The 17136-nt window shown below is 43.4% G+C and overlaps 1 protein-coding gene across 1 annotated transcript in view; it reads left to right on the top strand.

Moving 5' to 3' along the window:
• The window catches only part of CNTNAP2 (contactin associated protein 2), a 2761105-nt gene that overhangs the window by 1704312 nt on the left and 1039657 nt on the right, over window positions 1-17136 (top strand). The window contains exon 9 of the mRNA XM_085631546.1: window positions 7353-7502. Coding sequence (XP_085487672.1) covers window positions 7353-7502 — 150 coding nt within the window. The remainder of the gene's footprint in view (window positions 1-7352; window positions 7503-17136) is intronic.

The following is a 17136-nucleotide window of genomic DNA, read 5'->3' as shown; positions in this document are numbered from 1 at the left end:
CTCTGCTGGACTACTGCTACGAAGGACTACTGCACGGCTGTGCTGACTTGCTGCTCTCCTGCCTGGATGAGAAGTACTGGACCTGCATCTGTTGAACCACGGAACCCAGAGTGACTCCAAGGGGCTAGGTGGCTGGCCTCGTGACTAGAGCTTTCTGCCAAGGAGGCTTTCAACAACCTTGAAGCCAGCACCTGGACTCTGCCATCTGTGAGTCCTTCCTTCCCAAATGTTGCCATTCCAGTCCTGGACCCTTGGAAGTGGGCCTAAAGGTGCTCTGCCAGTCCATCTGTTGATTCAGCCGAACCGACACTTATCCTCCATGTTGCGACGCATCTCCTACAGAACTGGTGCATCGCCTTCGCTGCTTGATGCAACGCCTATCGGAACCAATGCATTGCCTCTGCTGCACAGACTCTGCCCCTGACTATCACAGCCCATCGAAGCTAATGCATCTCCCCACAAGGATATCGACTTACCCCAACGCAGCCCATCAGAACTGCCGCTGCATGCCGCATTTCCATGCAAGGACATCGCTTTTGCACTTCATAGCTCCCCGGAACCAACCCCGACGATGCATTTCCTCGCCCAGAGCTCCATCGCCTCTGTTGACAGATGCATATTCAACACGGGACAACGTATTTCTTCAGAACCAGGATTTAAAGTACTCTTGTTCAGCAGGCCTAAATGGGTTCCTGTAGCCGGCATGCACTCCATCGTGGTCATATAATCTTGTGGTGAATATGCTCTGTTGTCTGCACATCTATTTAGTCAGTTTTCAATGTATTCACTCCCTGTCTGATGAATTTCCTATTTAGTGGTGCTCTCATGGTGCTTAATACCCACCCACCTTAGGTATACATCCACTAAGCTGCACACCAATGCAGTCTAGTGCAATTAATCAAACAATGCACCAAAGCACTCACAATAATGTTACTCTTCTCCAAACGAAAAATATATCTGGGATCAGCAGTGGTTCTGTTACTGTTGTCGATTGAAGTTCAATAGATGACTGTATACAAGGTCTTTTTTATTCCCGCAATAAACACATGCGTGGCAGCCGACACATTTTTCGTCGTCCTGAACTTTTTCAAGGCTGCAAAATCGTATACAATAATAATTTGTATCTTTGTTATATACAAAAATCACGTGTAAAGATCGTGCCCAACCCATGTGGGTGATTCTTCACTTGGTACCGTAGAAATCATTACAATAAATACAGCCCTCCATCGTGGTTAGCCTGAACTTGTGACTTTGTCCTGGTCGGGTGTGACTAGATAAACACCCAGTTGGTGCTTTGTGATGTTTGGCACTATTTTCACTTAAATCTTTAAAATTGCATGTCTCCAGTTCTACTGATTGGATTTTTACCATTTTGGTCTTGATTTATTTATTATAATTTACTTTATTTTCCTGAATTGGTGTGGGATTTTTCTAGTAAAGCTATTTTTACTTTATAACTCTGTAAAGTGTTGCACAAATACTTTACAAGTTGACTCGAAGTTAAGCTTGACTGCTCTGTGCCAAGCTACTAATGGGTTGAGCACAGGTTAATTTGGGGTTTCCTTGTGATTTCACTCTGACAAATATTGTAGTTATTGCTTGAGTAGGGCTGCACCCTCCTCAACCAGTAACCCAACTTTCTACAAACAAACACATTTTAATTGACATTTATTTACATAAACTTGCATAAATAGGTACTTGGTGTTCAGTAGCGATCACAGTGTCAGAAATCAAAATAAAGTGCAATGTAGCGCATATACACCAAACAAACCCATAGCACAGAAGGCCAGTAAATATAGTATAATTAAACAAAATGTCCCTAATCTCAGTACTCGAATGTCAATGGCTTTTCAGCTTATAGATTAATGAAAGGCCATCATCAGGACTGTTGAGGATAGAACACAGGATAGGAATCAGGTAACAGGCATTTTTTAAAGTTAATATGATGAAGCTTCCTAATAATGAAAGGACAACAAGCCAGCCTAAACAATGGCATGGTTCAGTGATAGGCTCAATTCAAAGGAACACATCAAAAAGCAGCATAGCAGCGGTGTAATCATCTCTGTCTGCTGCTTCTGCAGCTTGTAATCAAGACCTCCTATAAATACATCTTGACAGTTAAGGCTAATCAGACAAGAACTGGCTCAACCCACCTAGTTATTCACTGATGCAGCATTTTCAAGAAAGATTACCGAAAGGACAGGAATAACTTCTAGTAACAGTAAAGATAAGAGTAGTCCATGGGTCCTTTTATTGTATTATTTCAGTAATAACAGTTACAAATGTATATTCCTTACTTTCAAAACTAGTATTTATTAGAAAACAATTAATTTTCTTTGGATTACATCACACATTTCTTAAACTATTCCTCAATTCAATCAATCAATCAATCAGCATTTGTAGAAATGCAACACTGTCACCCCCAGGGGTGTCTGGGCACTGTGACTCCTTCAGGGAGCAAGAGAGTCTCTTTCTGAAGTCTGCCATTAATGGGCTGTGCGCAGCAGGAGGAGAAGGCGTTCTGTTTATTGGCAGCGATGTTGGCGAAGGAGCAGCCACTGCTGCAGCTGCGATGGATACAGGGGTGTGCATGCTAGCGAGTGAGGAGGAGCGCAGGTGTCTAGAGGGTTGATGAAAGTTCTGTTGATGGTTGTTGTAGGTCAGTCCTTGGGCACGGTGGGCTTTGTAGGTGTGCATGAGGATCTTGAACTGGCATCTCTTCTGGATGGGGAGCCAGTGGAGGTCCTTCGGGTGGGGGAGATGTGGGCTCCTCTGGGGAGGTCCAATATGTGCCTGGTTGCAGCATTCTGTATGATCTGGAGTCTTCTGAGGAACTGGGTGGAGATGTCGGCATAGAAGGCGTTGCTGTAATCGAGGAGGCTGGTGATGAGGGCCAGAGTGACAGTCTTTCTGGTGTTGGTTGGGATCTATCTGAAGATTCTATTGTCAGTTGGCTGTCGAGGATTATACCGAGGTGGCAAGCATGGTCAGTTGATGTGGGTGTGGGTCCTAGTTCTGTAGGCTACCATCTGCGGACCCATGCGTAGGTGTTCTGCCTGAAGATCAGTACTTCAGTTTGTCAGATATGAGTTGGAGGCAGTTGTCTCACATCCATTTGGCTACTCTAGTCATGGCATTGCAGAAATTGGTTTTGGCGTTGGAGGGGTCCTCTTGAGTGAGAGTATCAGTTGAGTATCATCTGCATAGGAGATTGTGTTGAGTTCTTGGGATCTGACGATGTATGCCATGGGGTTCATGTAGATATTTAACAGGATGGGGCTGAAGGATAATCCTTGTGGTACACCTCATATGATGTCTTTGGGTGTGGAAGTTAAGGGTGGCAGTCAGACTCTCTGTGAGCATCCTGTAAGGAAGGAGGCAATCCACTTCAGGGTGTCTTGCTGTATACCAATGTTGCAGAGTCTGTTGATGAGCATGTTGTTGGAGACTGTGCTGAATACTGCATAGAGGCCAAGGTGGATCAAGGCCACAGTTTCTCTTTAGTCAAGGAGTATTTTGATCTCGTCTGTGGCTGCAATCAGCGTAGACTCTGTGCTGTGGTTGGCAAGGAATCCTGATTGAGAGGCATCTAGTAGGTGTTTTTTTCCAGAAATTTGGTGAGCTGCTGGTTGATGTTATTTTTCAGTACTTTGGCTCGGTAGAAGAGCAGGGATTTTAGACAATAATTTGTTAGATCATTGGAGTTGGCGGAGGGTTTCTTTAGAAAAGGTCTGATGTCTGCTTGTTTCTAACCGTGGGCGTAGGACTACGCTACGCTTGTGTAGTTTGCGTCGCGGCCATTTTTTGCTTGCTTGTGGTCCTCAACGTCAAGTTGGTGAAAGCGAGCAAGCAAAATGACATCCCGGCGAGACTTTTTCCTCGTTCGCGATCTGCAACATCAAGTTGCGGGTCGCGAGTGTGGAAAATAAACCTCCTGGTGAGATTTTCAACGTGGGGAGGTCAGGTTTCTCATTGCGAGTGGTCGCGTATGCTCGCGACCGCTAGCGATGAGAAACTACCAGTCCACGTTGAGAAACTGCAGCTCGAGTACAAATCTACTCGAGTGGCAGAAAACGACTGCTTGCACTGCGCAAGATGCCGTTTGCAATGATTGCACCGTGCGGACAAGCATCCGGCACTGTGCAATCAGTGCGAACAGCATTTACTATGCAGCTCGCGTAGCTACGTGTAGCTCGCGTAGTGCGAAGTGCAATTCGCGTAGCTATGCGTAGCGCTACTACGCAAACTACGCCTAGGGTTAAAGTTGTTTCCATCTATCCAGGAAGGTTGCTGTAGAGATGGAGGTGTTAAGGATGCTGGTAAGGTTTCATTGCAAGGTTGTAAAGGTGGTGGGGTAGGGGTTGGTGGGTGCCCCGAAGTGGATATAAGAAATGCCGACTGAAATGGTCAGGGCCGTGAGTGGAGACTAGGTGGTAATGGTTTGGCTGATGTTCGCTGGTTGGTTGAGGTTGTTGGGGTTGAGGATGGCGGGTTGGAGGTTGAAATTGTAGACGTTGGTGATCTTGCTCCGGAAGTAGTCTGAGACGGTGTTGCAAAGTTCTTGGGAAGGGTGGATGGTGTTATTTTTGACTGTCAGGTTGGAGAATTCCTCGACTGTTTTGAAGAGTTCCTTTATGTGATTGGCAATGGCTACTTTCTTGGCTTCTTTGATGTTCCTGTGATAGTTGCTGAGTGCTGTTTTGTTACCTGCTCTGTCAGCTGGGTTCTTGGTGGTGTGCCATCATTTGCCCAGTTGGTGGCAGTTGTGCTTGGCAGTCCTGAGTTCTGAAGTGTACCAGCTGGCATCCTGTTGGATTTTGTAGGTTTCAGTGGGGAAACTGTGTCAGCGCTGTTGGTAAACCTGGCTGTGAAGTTCTGGATGCCATAGTTGAGGTCTGTTTAGGCCTTTGGTTGGGAGATGGTGAGGGTCTGCGACCACTGAATTTTGGTGACCTTGCTTTAGCTCTGGTGGGAGGAAATCTGATGCTTGGTGATGGTGTGCTGTGTGTCAGTGATGGTGAAGTGTAGGGTGATGTGGTCAGTCCAGGTGAGTTCGGTTGTGTGGCTGAATTCATTCTATTGCTGGAAGTGTAAATGGGGTTGAGAGTGTTCCTGCTTTGTGTGTGGGTTCAGTGACCAGTTGGGTGAGGCCAATGTTGTTCCAGTTCTCCAGGAGGGCAATGGAGTTGGCATCAGCATCATCGATGTAGAAGTTGAGGTCATTGAATAGGACGTAGTGGTGAGAGTCGTTTGCGGGTGGGAGATAAGGTTGGGGATGGTGTCACAGAATGTTGCTCTGGGTGCCAGGGATCTGTAGGCGAGGGTGCCTGTTATCATGGTCTTCCTGTCAGTTTCTAGCAGGAAGCTGAGGTGTCCATGAAAGGCGTGGGGTCGTCATTGGTGATGTTGCATCTGATGGTTTCCTTGAAGATGATGGTAATGCGTCGCCTTGTTTGTTGGCACGTTCTCAGTATATCATTTTGTAGCCTTAGGGCGTGCAGATGTTGATGTCTGGGTTCAAGGACGGGTTGAGCCACATTTCGGTGATGAATGTAACATCCGTAAAGAGGGTAATGATGGTGTCCCAGATTTCCGTGCCATGTGCAGAAAGAGCGGATGTTGAGCAGGATGCAATGGAGCAATTGCGGGGTGTTCTTGGTCTTGTGGGCAGGAGTGGTGCGGGATCTTTCGTTGGTTGTGTCGCAGGAGAGGTGGCAGTGTCGGCAGGTGAAGGGTCCGTTGGTGGATCATGGGGAGTAGGAAAGGTAGCTGTTGTTTCGGCATCCAGGGTCCAGGTCCAAGAGTTCCTTAGCAGTGTACCGCCAGGTGGTAGGTGGGCCAGGGGTCTTGGTGCTGGGCAATGTCCAACCGGCAATGCATTGGCACAGTGCCCGCTGCACGTGTTGCGGCGATCTCCATTAGTCAGCATGCTAGGTGGTCCAAGTAGTCTGGGGTGTTGGGCAAGGACCTGGAACGGGCAGTGCCGCAACTGGGACGGCAATGCAGCTCAAGGACAGGGACAGCAGCCAGCCCAGGGGCAGGGACAGCAGGCAGCGCAGGGGCAGGCACAGAAAGCAGCACAGGGGCAGGGACAGCAAGCAGTGAGGGGCAGCAGGCAGCACAAGGGCAGGGACAGCAGGCAGCACAAGGACAGCAGGCAATGCAGGGGCAAGGACAGAAGGCAGCACAGGGGGAGGGACAGCAGGCAGCACTGGTAAAGCAGGTAGCGCAGGGACAGCAGGCAGTGCAGGTACAGCAGGCAGCACAGCAGCAGGGATAGCAGGCAGCATAATGGGAGGGACAGCAGGCAGCACAGGGACAGCAGGCAGCACGGGGTGAGGGCAGCAGGCAGCCCATGGGCAGGGCAGGGCATGAGCACAGTACCTTAAGCTGGGTGTCAGGCAAAAGAAGGTTGGCCCAGCCAAGCCTCCTCTGGGCTCTAAGGGGTGGAGGACGGGCCCCCTTTGGCCAAAGACCCGCTGGCCCTGCCTCTGGGGCTGCTCGGAAATGGAATGTAGTCCAGTCTGGTGGTGGGAGGGGTCGGATGCGCTCTCTAGCGTGCTGTAGCAGGCAGGCAGGCAGCAACAGGAAAGGAGAACACCTCCCAGAGGAAAGGGCCGAAGGTCAGCTATTGGCTGTAAGAAGATTAAAAAAATACTGTCGAATAAAAACTTTTTTGAAGACAAGAAACATGCAACTAAAACTATTAATATTGAAATAATAAATTGAAAACCCCAAAATACTCATGGACTGCTCCTATCTTTACCATTTCTAGAGATGCTTCCATTCCATTTGATAATTTTGCTATAAAGAAATGATGGTGTTTCACATATGATGACAATTAACGAGTATCATCTACATTGTTAATTCTGCTAGTTGTTTGGTCAAGATAATGTGTGTGATGTGGAGGGGACTTCTGGGTTATGGCTATGAGAGTAACTGGTAGGTGAGGTGAATATGCAGGTGAGTGTGAGAGTGGATATTGAGTGGAGTGTGCTTGAACTCAAGAGCATGGCGGGGACATACCTGAGGTGCGCATGTATGAATGATTATTGACAAAATATAGGAGCATATTTACAAGGCGGCGATAGAAAATTATCGGCCGAAAAGCGGCGATAATTTTATCGCCTAATTAGCAAGGTCACGTGAAACCTTGCATTAGCGCACCTATTCTTAAAGCCCAGCTTTGCATCTCAAATGACTACAAAAAAGAAAACAAAAGTTTTAACAGTAATTTACCGAACTGCTAGTTGACCAAACCGAATTTTTTTGAAGGCTTGAAAAAAGTATGTTAAAAAACTGTCAATTTGACTTACGCAGCATGTAAGCTTTTGGTTCATTTATTATTTTAGGGTCTGGTCTCAATGATGGCCAATGGCATGAAGTTCGCTTTGAGGCTAAAGAAAATGTGGCTGTTCTTACAATTGATGGAGATGAAGCATCAGCAGTTCAGATTAATAGCCCACTTCAAGTTAAAACTGGGAAGAAATATTTCTTTGGAGGTAAGGAAGTTATCACAGCCATGTTTGTCCCTTGCAAAGAACCCATTTTGTCTTTCCTTATCTGTCCTCTAAATTGCTTTAACAGAAATGTCTGCATGTTTTTCGATGCCAATAATTTAAGAGCCCAAATATTGTATTTGACACTGGTGTTTCAGAATGAGCTTTACTAGGAGTCACCAGAAATGTAGATTACCAAAGCTGGTGTTGTAGGAAGTCTAGTGGGATTATTGACACTGCCCTTATAGGTGATTAATGCCTTGATTGCCCAAGATTCACACTATATTTGGAATACACGAGTTAGAGCTTGGCCCGGAGTCTCTGAAGGAAGTGTAAATCTATGCATTGTAGACTTACACATTTATGAATTGCGTAGATGTACTTTTCTATTTTTGGGTGATTCACAAAACCAAATACTAGCATGCACTGTAACCTACCAAACCTGTAGATTTCCATGAGTGTAATTCTCCACGTGTACATTTCAAAGGAGAGATGCAAAAACACATTTTTATCTTCAATATTTTTCTCTTCACGATGAAAATGATTTTCCCCGAGAAGAAACATGTTATTCTAAACCTAATGAAATATTGAGATGTACCATCCTCTTCCTCACTCTAGAAAAACACTTGCTGCTTTTTGCAGGACTAATTTACCTTTGTTTTTAGTAACACCCTGCCTTTTTTAATTAAACATTTATTTTATTAGTTTGAGTGTTTGTGAAGCGTCACATGCTATCGAAAGGGGTACAATAGGGGGAAGGAAAGAATAACAATAATGGTGATAAAAGCAACCAGAAAGTCGGGCAGCTGAAGTGGGAAACCTCGGTAAGAGTCTGCCTCCTTCTCCTTGTGTGCTGATGAACAATGTCCACGAACCACCAAGTCTTGTTAAATGGTTAGCCGTAGCAATGCAGATGATGGCCAAGGTTATCTGACCAGGATGAAACCAAGATCAATCCAAGAACTACACATAATATATGGAACACTTCCGAATGTCGGGTTTAAGTCAAAGCAAAGGCCTGGTGTTCAGCATCCCTCTGATTTTGAGGAAGACATTTTTGCGGCTTAGCTGCAGTGCAGTGGTGTAAACCTGTGTCATAGGCCCTAGGGAAGTATATGACTGCTGTTTCAACTGTGAAATACAGAAATAATCAGGGTTAAGTCGGCCTGCCAGGCCTATAGGCCATGGTGTCACTGCACCTGCTGCACCAATGGAAGCGATATGAAAGCCTTGCTTGTGGACAGTTCCTCCACCAATTTACTTGCCTCTTGTGTGTCATGTTGAGTAGGTCGTGGTTTGCTGAACTTAGAATTTTAGATGATTGATAAGACGAAAACAGGTCTGAAAGCTGTGATCAACCTTATGGAGCTGCATGTTTTGATGTAGAGAGATTTTTGTTGTGATCTTTAATTTATCGGAAACCAGTGGAGAGACATTAGCTCTGGCATGATCAGGTCCTAGCCTTCCAGGCATTAATGAGAGAGGCGGCATGGTTCTTAAACCTTTGTAGTCTTGAAAGTGAGTCAATATCCAGCCCGTGGTTCGATATTTATTGCATTGTACAATCTGCAAGCCTGGAAATGTATCCTCCTCCATCGACTAACAGGGCATGATCAATAAATCTACAATCCGTAATTAACTATCCAAGTGAGACATTGCTTTTCAATTACAAATATGCAAGAGTGACAGTTTTGGTTGTCAAAGAAGTATCCCATGACACAAGGGTGTACATGCGATTATGCTTATAGTGGTCTGTAAATACTCTGTTTAGTGTTGCCTTTCAAAAACGTTCACATACATGTACTTTGTACTGTTACTGGCAACCAGACTTTCAAAAAATATAATCAAAGCTATCGATAAATCCCAGTGGTCCCTAGTATTGTATTCTAGATGTATTTCGTTTTGAAATACGTTTGTGTATCTTTTACACTTAGGAATAACATTGTAGATTTAACTTGCTGGTTTGTTTGCTTTGAATTGTTTATTTTTTCAGTTCCTTTAGATATACCAGTGTGGAAGAGACCCTCTTGCCTCCTCCTTCACGCCCTCACCAAATCTCCTGCTTTCTCTTCTGTTTCCTCCTCTTCCTACTATGTTGGTTTGTTTTGATTCTCCTTTATGACCTGTTATGCAAAGAGTGTCGCTCTGTCTTAGTTTCTCCTCACTAGTCCTCTTCATCGGTCCCTGATGAGCTTCTCTATCACTCCCGGTTCTGCCCGCATCAACGCAGTGGCTCCAATGCTCTCCTCCCCCTCGCTTGCTGCTTCTTTGTTTTTTGCAACCATTCTTATTAATTGGCAATGCTCAGAAATTTTGACATAGTAAATCTGAATACCAAATACTAATATTGGTGTATAATCGAGGACTAGCCCAGTAGCAACAATATGGGAGGTAGCGTAAACTATAAGGGGAAGGTGACGATGCAAGAGGGACAGGGGGTATCCTGGAGAATCATAAGAGACACTGATGGTTCAATAACAGTGTTAATAAGGTCAGGCAGTCTCTGCCAGGGTATGTAGTAGAGCACATGGTACTTGAGCGCACCTACAGCGGTTTGTGTGGGTCAAAAGCCAACCTTAAACAATTTAAATGAGGACCAGTACGAGTCATGAAGGACTCTGAAGGGGAAAAACTTGAGCCCAGACTCTCTTAAAACCCTGTCTTGGTATTCAGGGTTACAGGGACCAGTTGTCCTGGGCACCTCCATGCTAATCTTGTCTGACAGTGTAAACTGAAGCTAAGTAGGGGGATTGTGGAATAGAGGCCAGATACTAGTGCACAGTACAACCCATAGACTGTTCTTGCTCTAGCCCCCTGAGGGTAAAGTTTTGCATCATTGGAGAATCAGGACCACTGCATTCCAACTCAGATGAGTAGCTCAGCAGTGCTTCCAGAGATCGGTGCCATGTAAATGTACTTCCTCAGTAAGATACCCAGAGGATTTGAATGCATGAATGTACAACTGTGGTACAATGAGGCCCCAGTGAGAATACCACTGTTTGACCACTCGGTCCAGTGGATTGTCTTGCCCCCGTCACATTTCTGACATTGTGCCAGATAGGTGCTCATTAAGGTAGTAAATGATGGGACTTGCCTGGTGTGTGGGTCATGCACCTGGTGGTGAACATATTTTTAATGATCAGGTTTTTCAAGTTTAAAGGTGTAGATTTGTGTACGGACATTTGTACTCTGGTAGGATGGTCACTGGGCATTGTAGCAATGCCTTTAACTGGCTGCTCTTCCTAATTAAGTGCAAGCAATTATTTCCACACTAGTTGAACATAAATTGAAATGTTTTTACTTTGTATGTGCATTTCTATAAAGGAAGATCAATATAATACTGAGATGCTCTAATTGCTCTCCCAAATTCGCACAGTTCTTTCTGATATCAGGCAATTATGTTTTGCCAGTTCTATTACTGTTTTCTCCCAACCAATTGTTTTGTAATAGTTATTTTGTCTTCCACAAAGCAACAATCTCTGTATTTCAAGACTTAAACCGTAGGTCTTAGATCAGCGTGAAAAAGAACTAAAGGATTTCAGGAGCAAACTATAATACATGTAAAGTGTATTTTTGTTAGTCCTATAATACGTGTAAAGTGCCTTTTTGTCAGTGCTATAATACGTGTGAAGTGTCTTTCTGTTAGTGCTATATTATGTGTGAAATGTCTTTTTATTAGTGCTGTAATACGTGTGAAGTGTCTTTTTGTTAGTGCTATAATACATGTAAAGTGCTTTTTATAGTGCTATAATACGTGTAAAGTGCCTTTTTGTCAGTTCTTTAATACATGTGAAGTGCCTTTCTGTTAGTGCTATAATACATGTGAAGTGTCTTTTTGTTAGTGCTATAATACGTGTGAAGTGTCTTTTTGTTAGTGCTATAATATTCTTTTTGTTAGTGCTATAATATGTGTGAAGTGTCTTTTTGTTAGTGTTATAATACGTGTGAAGTGTCTTTCTGTTACTGCTATAATACGTGTGAAGTGTCTTTCTGTTAGTGGTATAATACGTGTAAAGTGCCTTTTTGCTAGTGCTATAATACATGTTAAGTCTCTTTTTGTTAGAGCTATAATATGTGTGAAGTATCTTTCTGTTAGTGCTATAATACCTGTGAAGTCTCTTTCTGTTAGTGCTATAATACGTGTGAAGCGTCTTTTTGTTAGTGCTATAATACATGTGAAGTGTCTTTTTGTTAGTGCTGTAATACGTGTGAAGTGTCTTTCTGTTAGTGGTATAATACGTGTGAAGTGTCTTTTTGCTAGTGCTATAATATGTGTGAAGTGTCTTTTTGTTAGAGCTATAATATGTGTGAAGTATCTTTCTGTTAGTGCTATAATACCTGTGAAGTCTCTTTCTGTTAGTGCTATAATACGTGTGAAGCGTCTTTTTGTTAGTGCTATAATACATGTGAAGTGTCTTTTTGTTAGTGCTGTAATACGTGTGAAGTGTCTTTCTGTTAGTGGTATAATACGTGTGAAGTGTCTTTTTGCTAGTGCTATAATATGTGTGAAGTGTCTTTTTGTTAGTGCTATAATACGTGTGAAGTGTCTTGGTAATTTGAGTAGGGAAGCCAGGACATTTGAACAGTCCTTTCGGGTTACCCTTCTGAGAGCACTAGGTTTAACACCAGTTGATGTGGGAAAAGATATTACAGAAGTGGCCGATTTTTTTATACTAATTTGAATGACTGAAGTTGACTGCAACCCTGGACAATCAAGAAGGTGCATCATCTTCCCTCCAGATTTTAGTACGTTGGAAAAAGCGAAGGGGCAGGGATGGTGATTGTGAAAAACAAGTTATAGTGCAGGGTGACAAAGAACAATTTTTTTCCCTAACAATAGATTGGAAAATGTGCTCCAAATGCAAACTCTGCGTTACCTGTGAGCCCAAGAGACTCGTTTACACTGGTGAAGACAGCCATATATTTACTGAAACGTATAAGAACTTTTATCCAACATTAGTGCATAACACTGTGTCAGGAGATGGCATCTACTGCCCCTCAGCCACTCTCTTAATCTCCTATAGCACCTTTCTTAAAATACCCCCCAAAATAGAACTATTTCTTAACTCCTGCTACACTTGAAGCCTATAATTCTCCTAGAGATATTTCATGATGTGCTATTCCTGTTTTGTAAGGAGCCGAACTCATTTTAATTCATTATGTCTATGGGCTGAGGGGGTGTCATTAATGCACATTTGATTTTAACTTAACCTATTTGATTAATGGTCAGCCTCTTCTTAAACAATCCTCCCATACTGACTGCCCGTCGAAGAATTTGTCATCAACTCTACATTCACAACTGTCAACACTCAAGCTCCTCGAAAACGTATCTAATACCTTCTCAGCAATAAATATATTTACAGGCATGCCCATCTGATTGTTGTGCGATTGATTATTTTGAAGGTTGACCATTCAAACTGGCTGTGAGTCTTGAAAAAGTTTTGTTAATGGCTCAAAGCCCTTGTGAAACGGTTAAGGCTTCCTGATTGATCCAAATCAAATTTTAAGTGGATTGGAAAGAGTCCAGAGAATCTCAGTTCAGGCGCCATGCTTCGGAAATGTGAGTGCAACCAGGATGTGAGATCTCACAAACCTGATTCAGTTTAGGAAGCTCTGGAAACGTTTATTGTTGTCTAAATATCTTCGAGTATCTTGGTCGTTCTGGAATACAAGATATCGTATATGGATTTTTAAAGTATTTTAACTATTCTTGTGCTGAGAGGCAACCTGATTCATGAATGTAAAATGTTAGAACTGGGGGTCTCTAATTGGCAGAGGTATGAACCTTTGTCCAAGGAGGGACCCTTGCTTCTAGTCAGGGTACGGGGATACACACTCTAGCTAACCCCTGCTCACCCCCTTGGTAGCTTGGCATGAGCAGACAGGCTAATCCCAAAGGCAATGTGTAAAGTATTTGTACTCACAACACACAGTAATATAGTGAAAACACCACAAATGACCACCACACCAGTTTAGAAAATAAATTATCTTTATCTGAACTCAACAAGACCAAAACAATAAAAATCCAGCATACGTGTAGTGAAATAGCACTAAAAACGTTTTTTTTTTTTTTAAATAAAGCTTGCAGAAAACAAATAGCTCCAACAGGGGCTATTACATAGTCATGACCACAATAAATCTAAAGTATGGCGCTGACCACGAGGTGTGCAGCGTCAGACACGGAATCACACGGACCCCCAATCAAACAGTACCTTGGAAAACAAAGTCTATGACGATGCACGGCGTCATGGAGGTGAGGCATTGGGGCCGTGGTCAAGGCGAGCACCCTGGCTGCCAGGGAGGAGGCAAGGCATTGTGTCCGTGAGGAGGCGACATGTCAAATCCAGTACATGGGAAGAAGGTTGCATTGGTGGTGAGGCCTCAATTATGGTGAAGCAATGCGAAGTTGGCGAGTTTGTGGAGTCACCCTCGGCGGTTATCGGCACTGTGATAACTAGATGCAGGCATTGGCGGTAACGATGTCGATGCGAGCTCTGGCATCCAGAAGGCCGATAACGGCACGCATCAAATGGCATCAGAGCTGCAGTGCAGGCAGGGTGGAGCGTCATGCACTTCACGAGTGATGCCACTGGCCTCGGTGCAGGTTGCAGCATTACAGCGGCATCACTGACTGCGTCAGAGATTGCTTTTCTTCCTTCTCTTAGGTTTCTTCCAGGTCCCAACAGCAGGAACAACCTCCAGAGTCCCAAAATTGGAGCAGGCACCTCCTGGCAGGTCAGAACTCCCAGCAGTGGAGTTCAGTGGAGCTGGTGGTGAAGTCTGTGTCCCTGAGACTTCAGAACAGGAGGCCAGCATGCACAAGCCCTTGGCGATTGTTCTTCTAGCAGGTTTCTCAGCAAAGTTCCAGTATTTGTCCTTTCCTTGGCAGAAGCAGCAACTGCAGGCCAACCTCACACAGCACACAGCAAAGGGGCTGTACTTCTCCTCACAGCTCTCCAGCTCCTCTCCTTGGCAAGGGTTCCTCTAGAGTCCAGAAGTGATCTAAGGTTCTGGGGTTTGAGGTCTAATACGTATAACCCATTTTGTCTTTGTTCTTCTTAGTGCAAGGGTCTCTGAGCCCAGTCAAAATCAGTTCTGTCCTCACTGGTGCAGTATGACCACAGGGGGTGGAGACAGCACTGTGCAAGGGAGACAGGCCCTATTCAGGTGAAAGGGAAACTCCTCCCACCACTTTAAATGCAGCCAATGTCTATTCGGCTCAGCTCTGAGTCATCCAGTAAGGGGAAGGCACACCTCAACCCCCCAGTGGCTGTCTACAGTCAATGCATATCCCTAGCTCCTGTCACTCAAAAACTAGACAGTCAATCCCCAAACAGGCAGAGGCACATAGAATTTTTAAACAAGAAAATGTCTACTTTCTGAAAGTGGTATCTTCAAACACTCTCAAAAAAGAGAGTTTCCCAGGGACCAGAAAGGACTGGGTGTCAGATATTTATCAAAAAAGATTCCTTTCTGTGTATTACTCTTTTAGTTGGTGACCATGAGGCCTACACATTTAGATCAATAACCTTTGATTTTTGACTGTGACACTGGACAAATATTATTACTCCAGACTAGAATATACTTTTTGTTACTCTCAAAATTTATTTTTCATAGGAAAACACTTATGTTCAATAAAATCATATTTTAAAATTGCATTCAATATATACTCTGATTGGGTGCTCTGGTACAGTCTTATATATGCTATCTAACAATTCCGTATTACGGTATCTATCTCAGAGTCACACACAGTTCAAATCATGTACTTTCAAAATTGCAAATTAAATACTACACAAATACATTTCATATGTTTTAAAAAGTCCCACTGTCGACGCGTTTCGGTGCATAGGTTACAATAGTAGCACCTTCCTCAGGACGGACGAGAATTTAAAACCAAAGTTTTGTTCTTCTTTCTAAAAAAGAGAATGCATATAATTAATACCATTTCCCTATGGAGAGTTGATTCTAGTTCTGGGCTATGCTGTTAGTGTCACTTATACATATTGTCTGCCCTTACTTTAAGTGTAGGGGTTGAAGTCCTTCTGTGGGTGTTCAGGACGACTTTATCACCTCTCAACTTTTGTGATTTTAGAAAGAAGAACAAAACTTTGGTTTTAAATTCTCGTCCGTCCTGAGGAAGGTGCTACTATTGTAACCTATGCACCGAAACGCGTCGACAGTGGGACTTTTTAAAGCATATGAAATCTATTTGTGTAGTATTTAATTTGCAATTTTGAAAGTACATGATTTGAACTGTGTGTGACTCTGAGATAGATACCGTAATACGGAATTGTTAGATAGCATATATAAGACTGTACCAGAGCACCCAATCAGAGTATATATTGAATGCAATTTTAAAATATGATTTTATTGAACATAAGTGTTTTCCTATGAAAAATAAATTTTGAGAGTGACAAAAAGTATATTCTAGTCTGGAGTAATAATATTTGTCCAGTGTCACAGTCAAAAATCAAAGGTTATTGATCTAAATGTGTAGGCCTCATGGTCACCAACTAAAAGAGTAATACACAGAAAGGAATCTTTTTTGATAAGTATCTTCAAACACACAATATAAAAATCATCTTTACTAAAAGATGTGTTATTAAATTCTGATTTCAGATAGCCTAAACTTCATTTCTCTATCTGGTCTCAATGGAAAGTTATACTTGTAAGATGTCACAAAGTAACTCCCATGTTAGCCTATGGGAGAGATAGCCTTTCAATAGTGAAAAACGAAATACACTGTATTTCACAATCAGGACATGTCATACACACCAGCACATGTCCTACCTTTCACATACACCGCACCCTGCCCATGGGCGTAGCTTGGGCCTTCCCGAGGGGTGCCACACATTTAAGAAAAGGGAAGGTTAGGGCCTGGCAAATGGGTGCACTTGCCAGGCTGACATGGCAGTTAAAACTGTACACAGACACTACAGTGGCAGGTCTGAGACACATTTACAGGACTACTTATGTGTATGACACAATCAGTGCTGCAGGCCCACTAGTAGCATTTGATGTGCAGGCCCTGGGCACATACAGTGCACTGTACTAGGGACTTAACGGTAAATCTAATATGTTAATCATGGATAACCAATTACAATGACAATTTACACAGTGAGCATATGCAAATTAGCACTTATTAGCAGTGATAAAGTGCCCAGAGTCCTAATGCTAAAAAAAACCAGTCAGGAAAAATAGGAGGAAGAAGTAAAAGGTTTAGAGATAACCCTGATAAAAGGACCATTTTCAACAGAAATCTTAGCTGATGAACTCTTTGACCAATACACACATGAGAGAAAATATGCTTTCCAATATCGCCATGAGTAAAGGAAGGCAAAGAGAACGATTTATGCAGAGTTTTATGAAAAGCAATATAAGGGCAAATGCAGCTGTCTTCAGACAATGATCCATCACTTGCAGTGTGATATCCATCTCCTGGGATCTCTAAAACATAATTTTACAGACAACATTAGAGAGCACTCTTGACTTCTTTGAGGAGAAATATCAAGCTGCCTTTGCCAACACAAGACTATGCTTAATGAAATGATATAATGTGTGCCTTTTATTCACAGAGTGAAGAATCCAAATGCACAGGGCCTAGTTAGCAGTCATGTTATCAAACTAAAGTTACACT

The sequence above is a fragment of the Triturus cristatus genome, chromosome 10 (genome assembly GCF_964204655.1).
Source record: "Triturus cristatus chromosome 10, aTriCri1.1, whole genome shotgun sequence".
Classification (NCBI taxonomy): Eukaryota; Metazoa; Chordata; class Amphibia; order Caudata; family Salamandridae; genus Triturus; species Triturus cristatus.
Note: the sequence above shows the minus strand (reverse complement) of the source record. Positions and strands in the feature narration are given on the sequence as shown.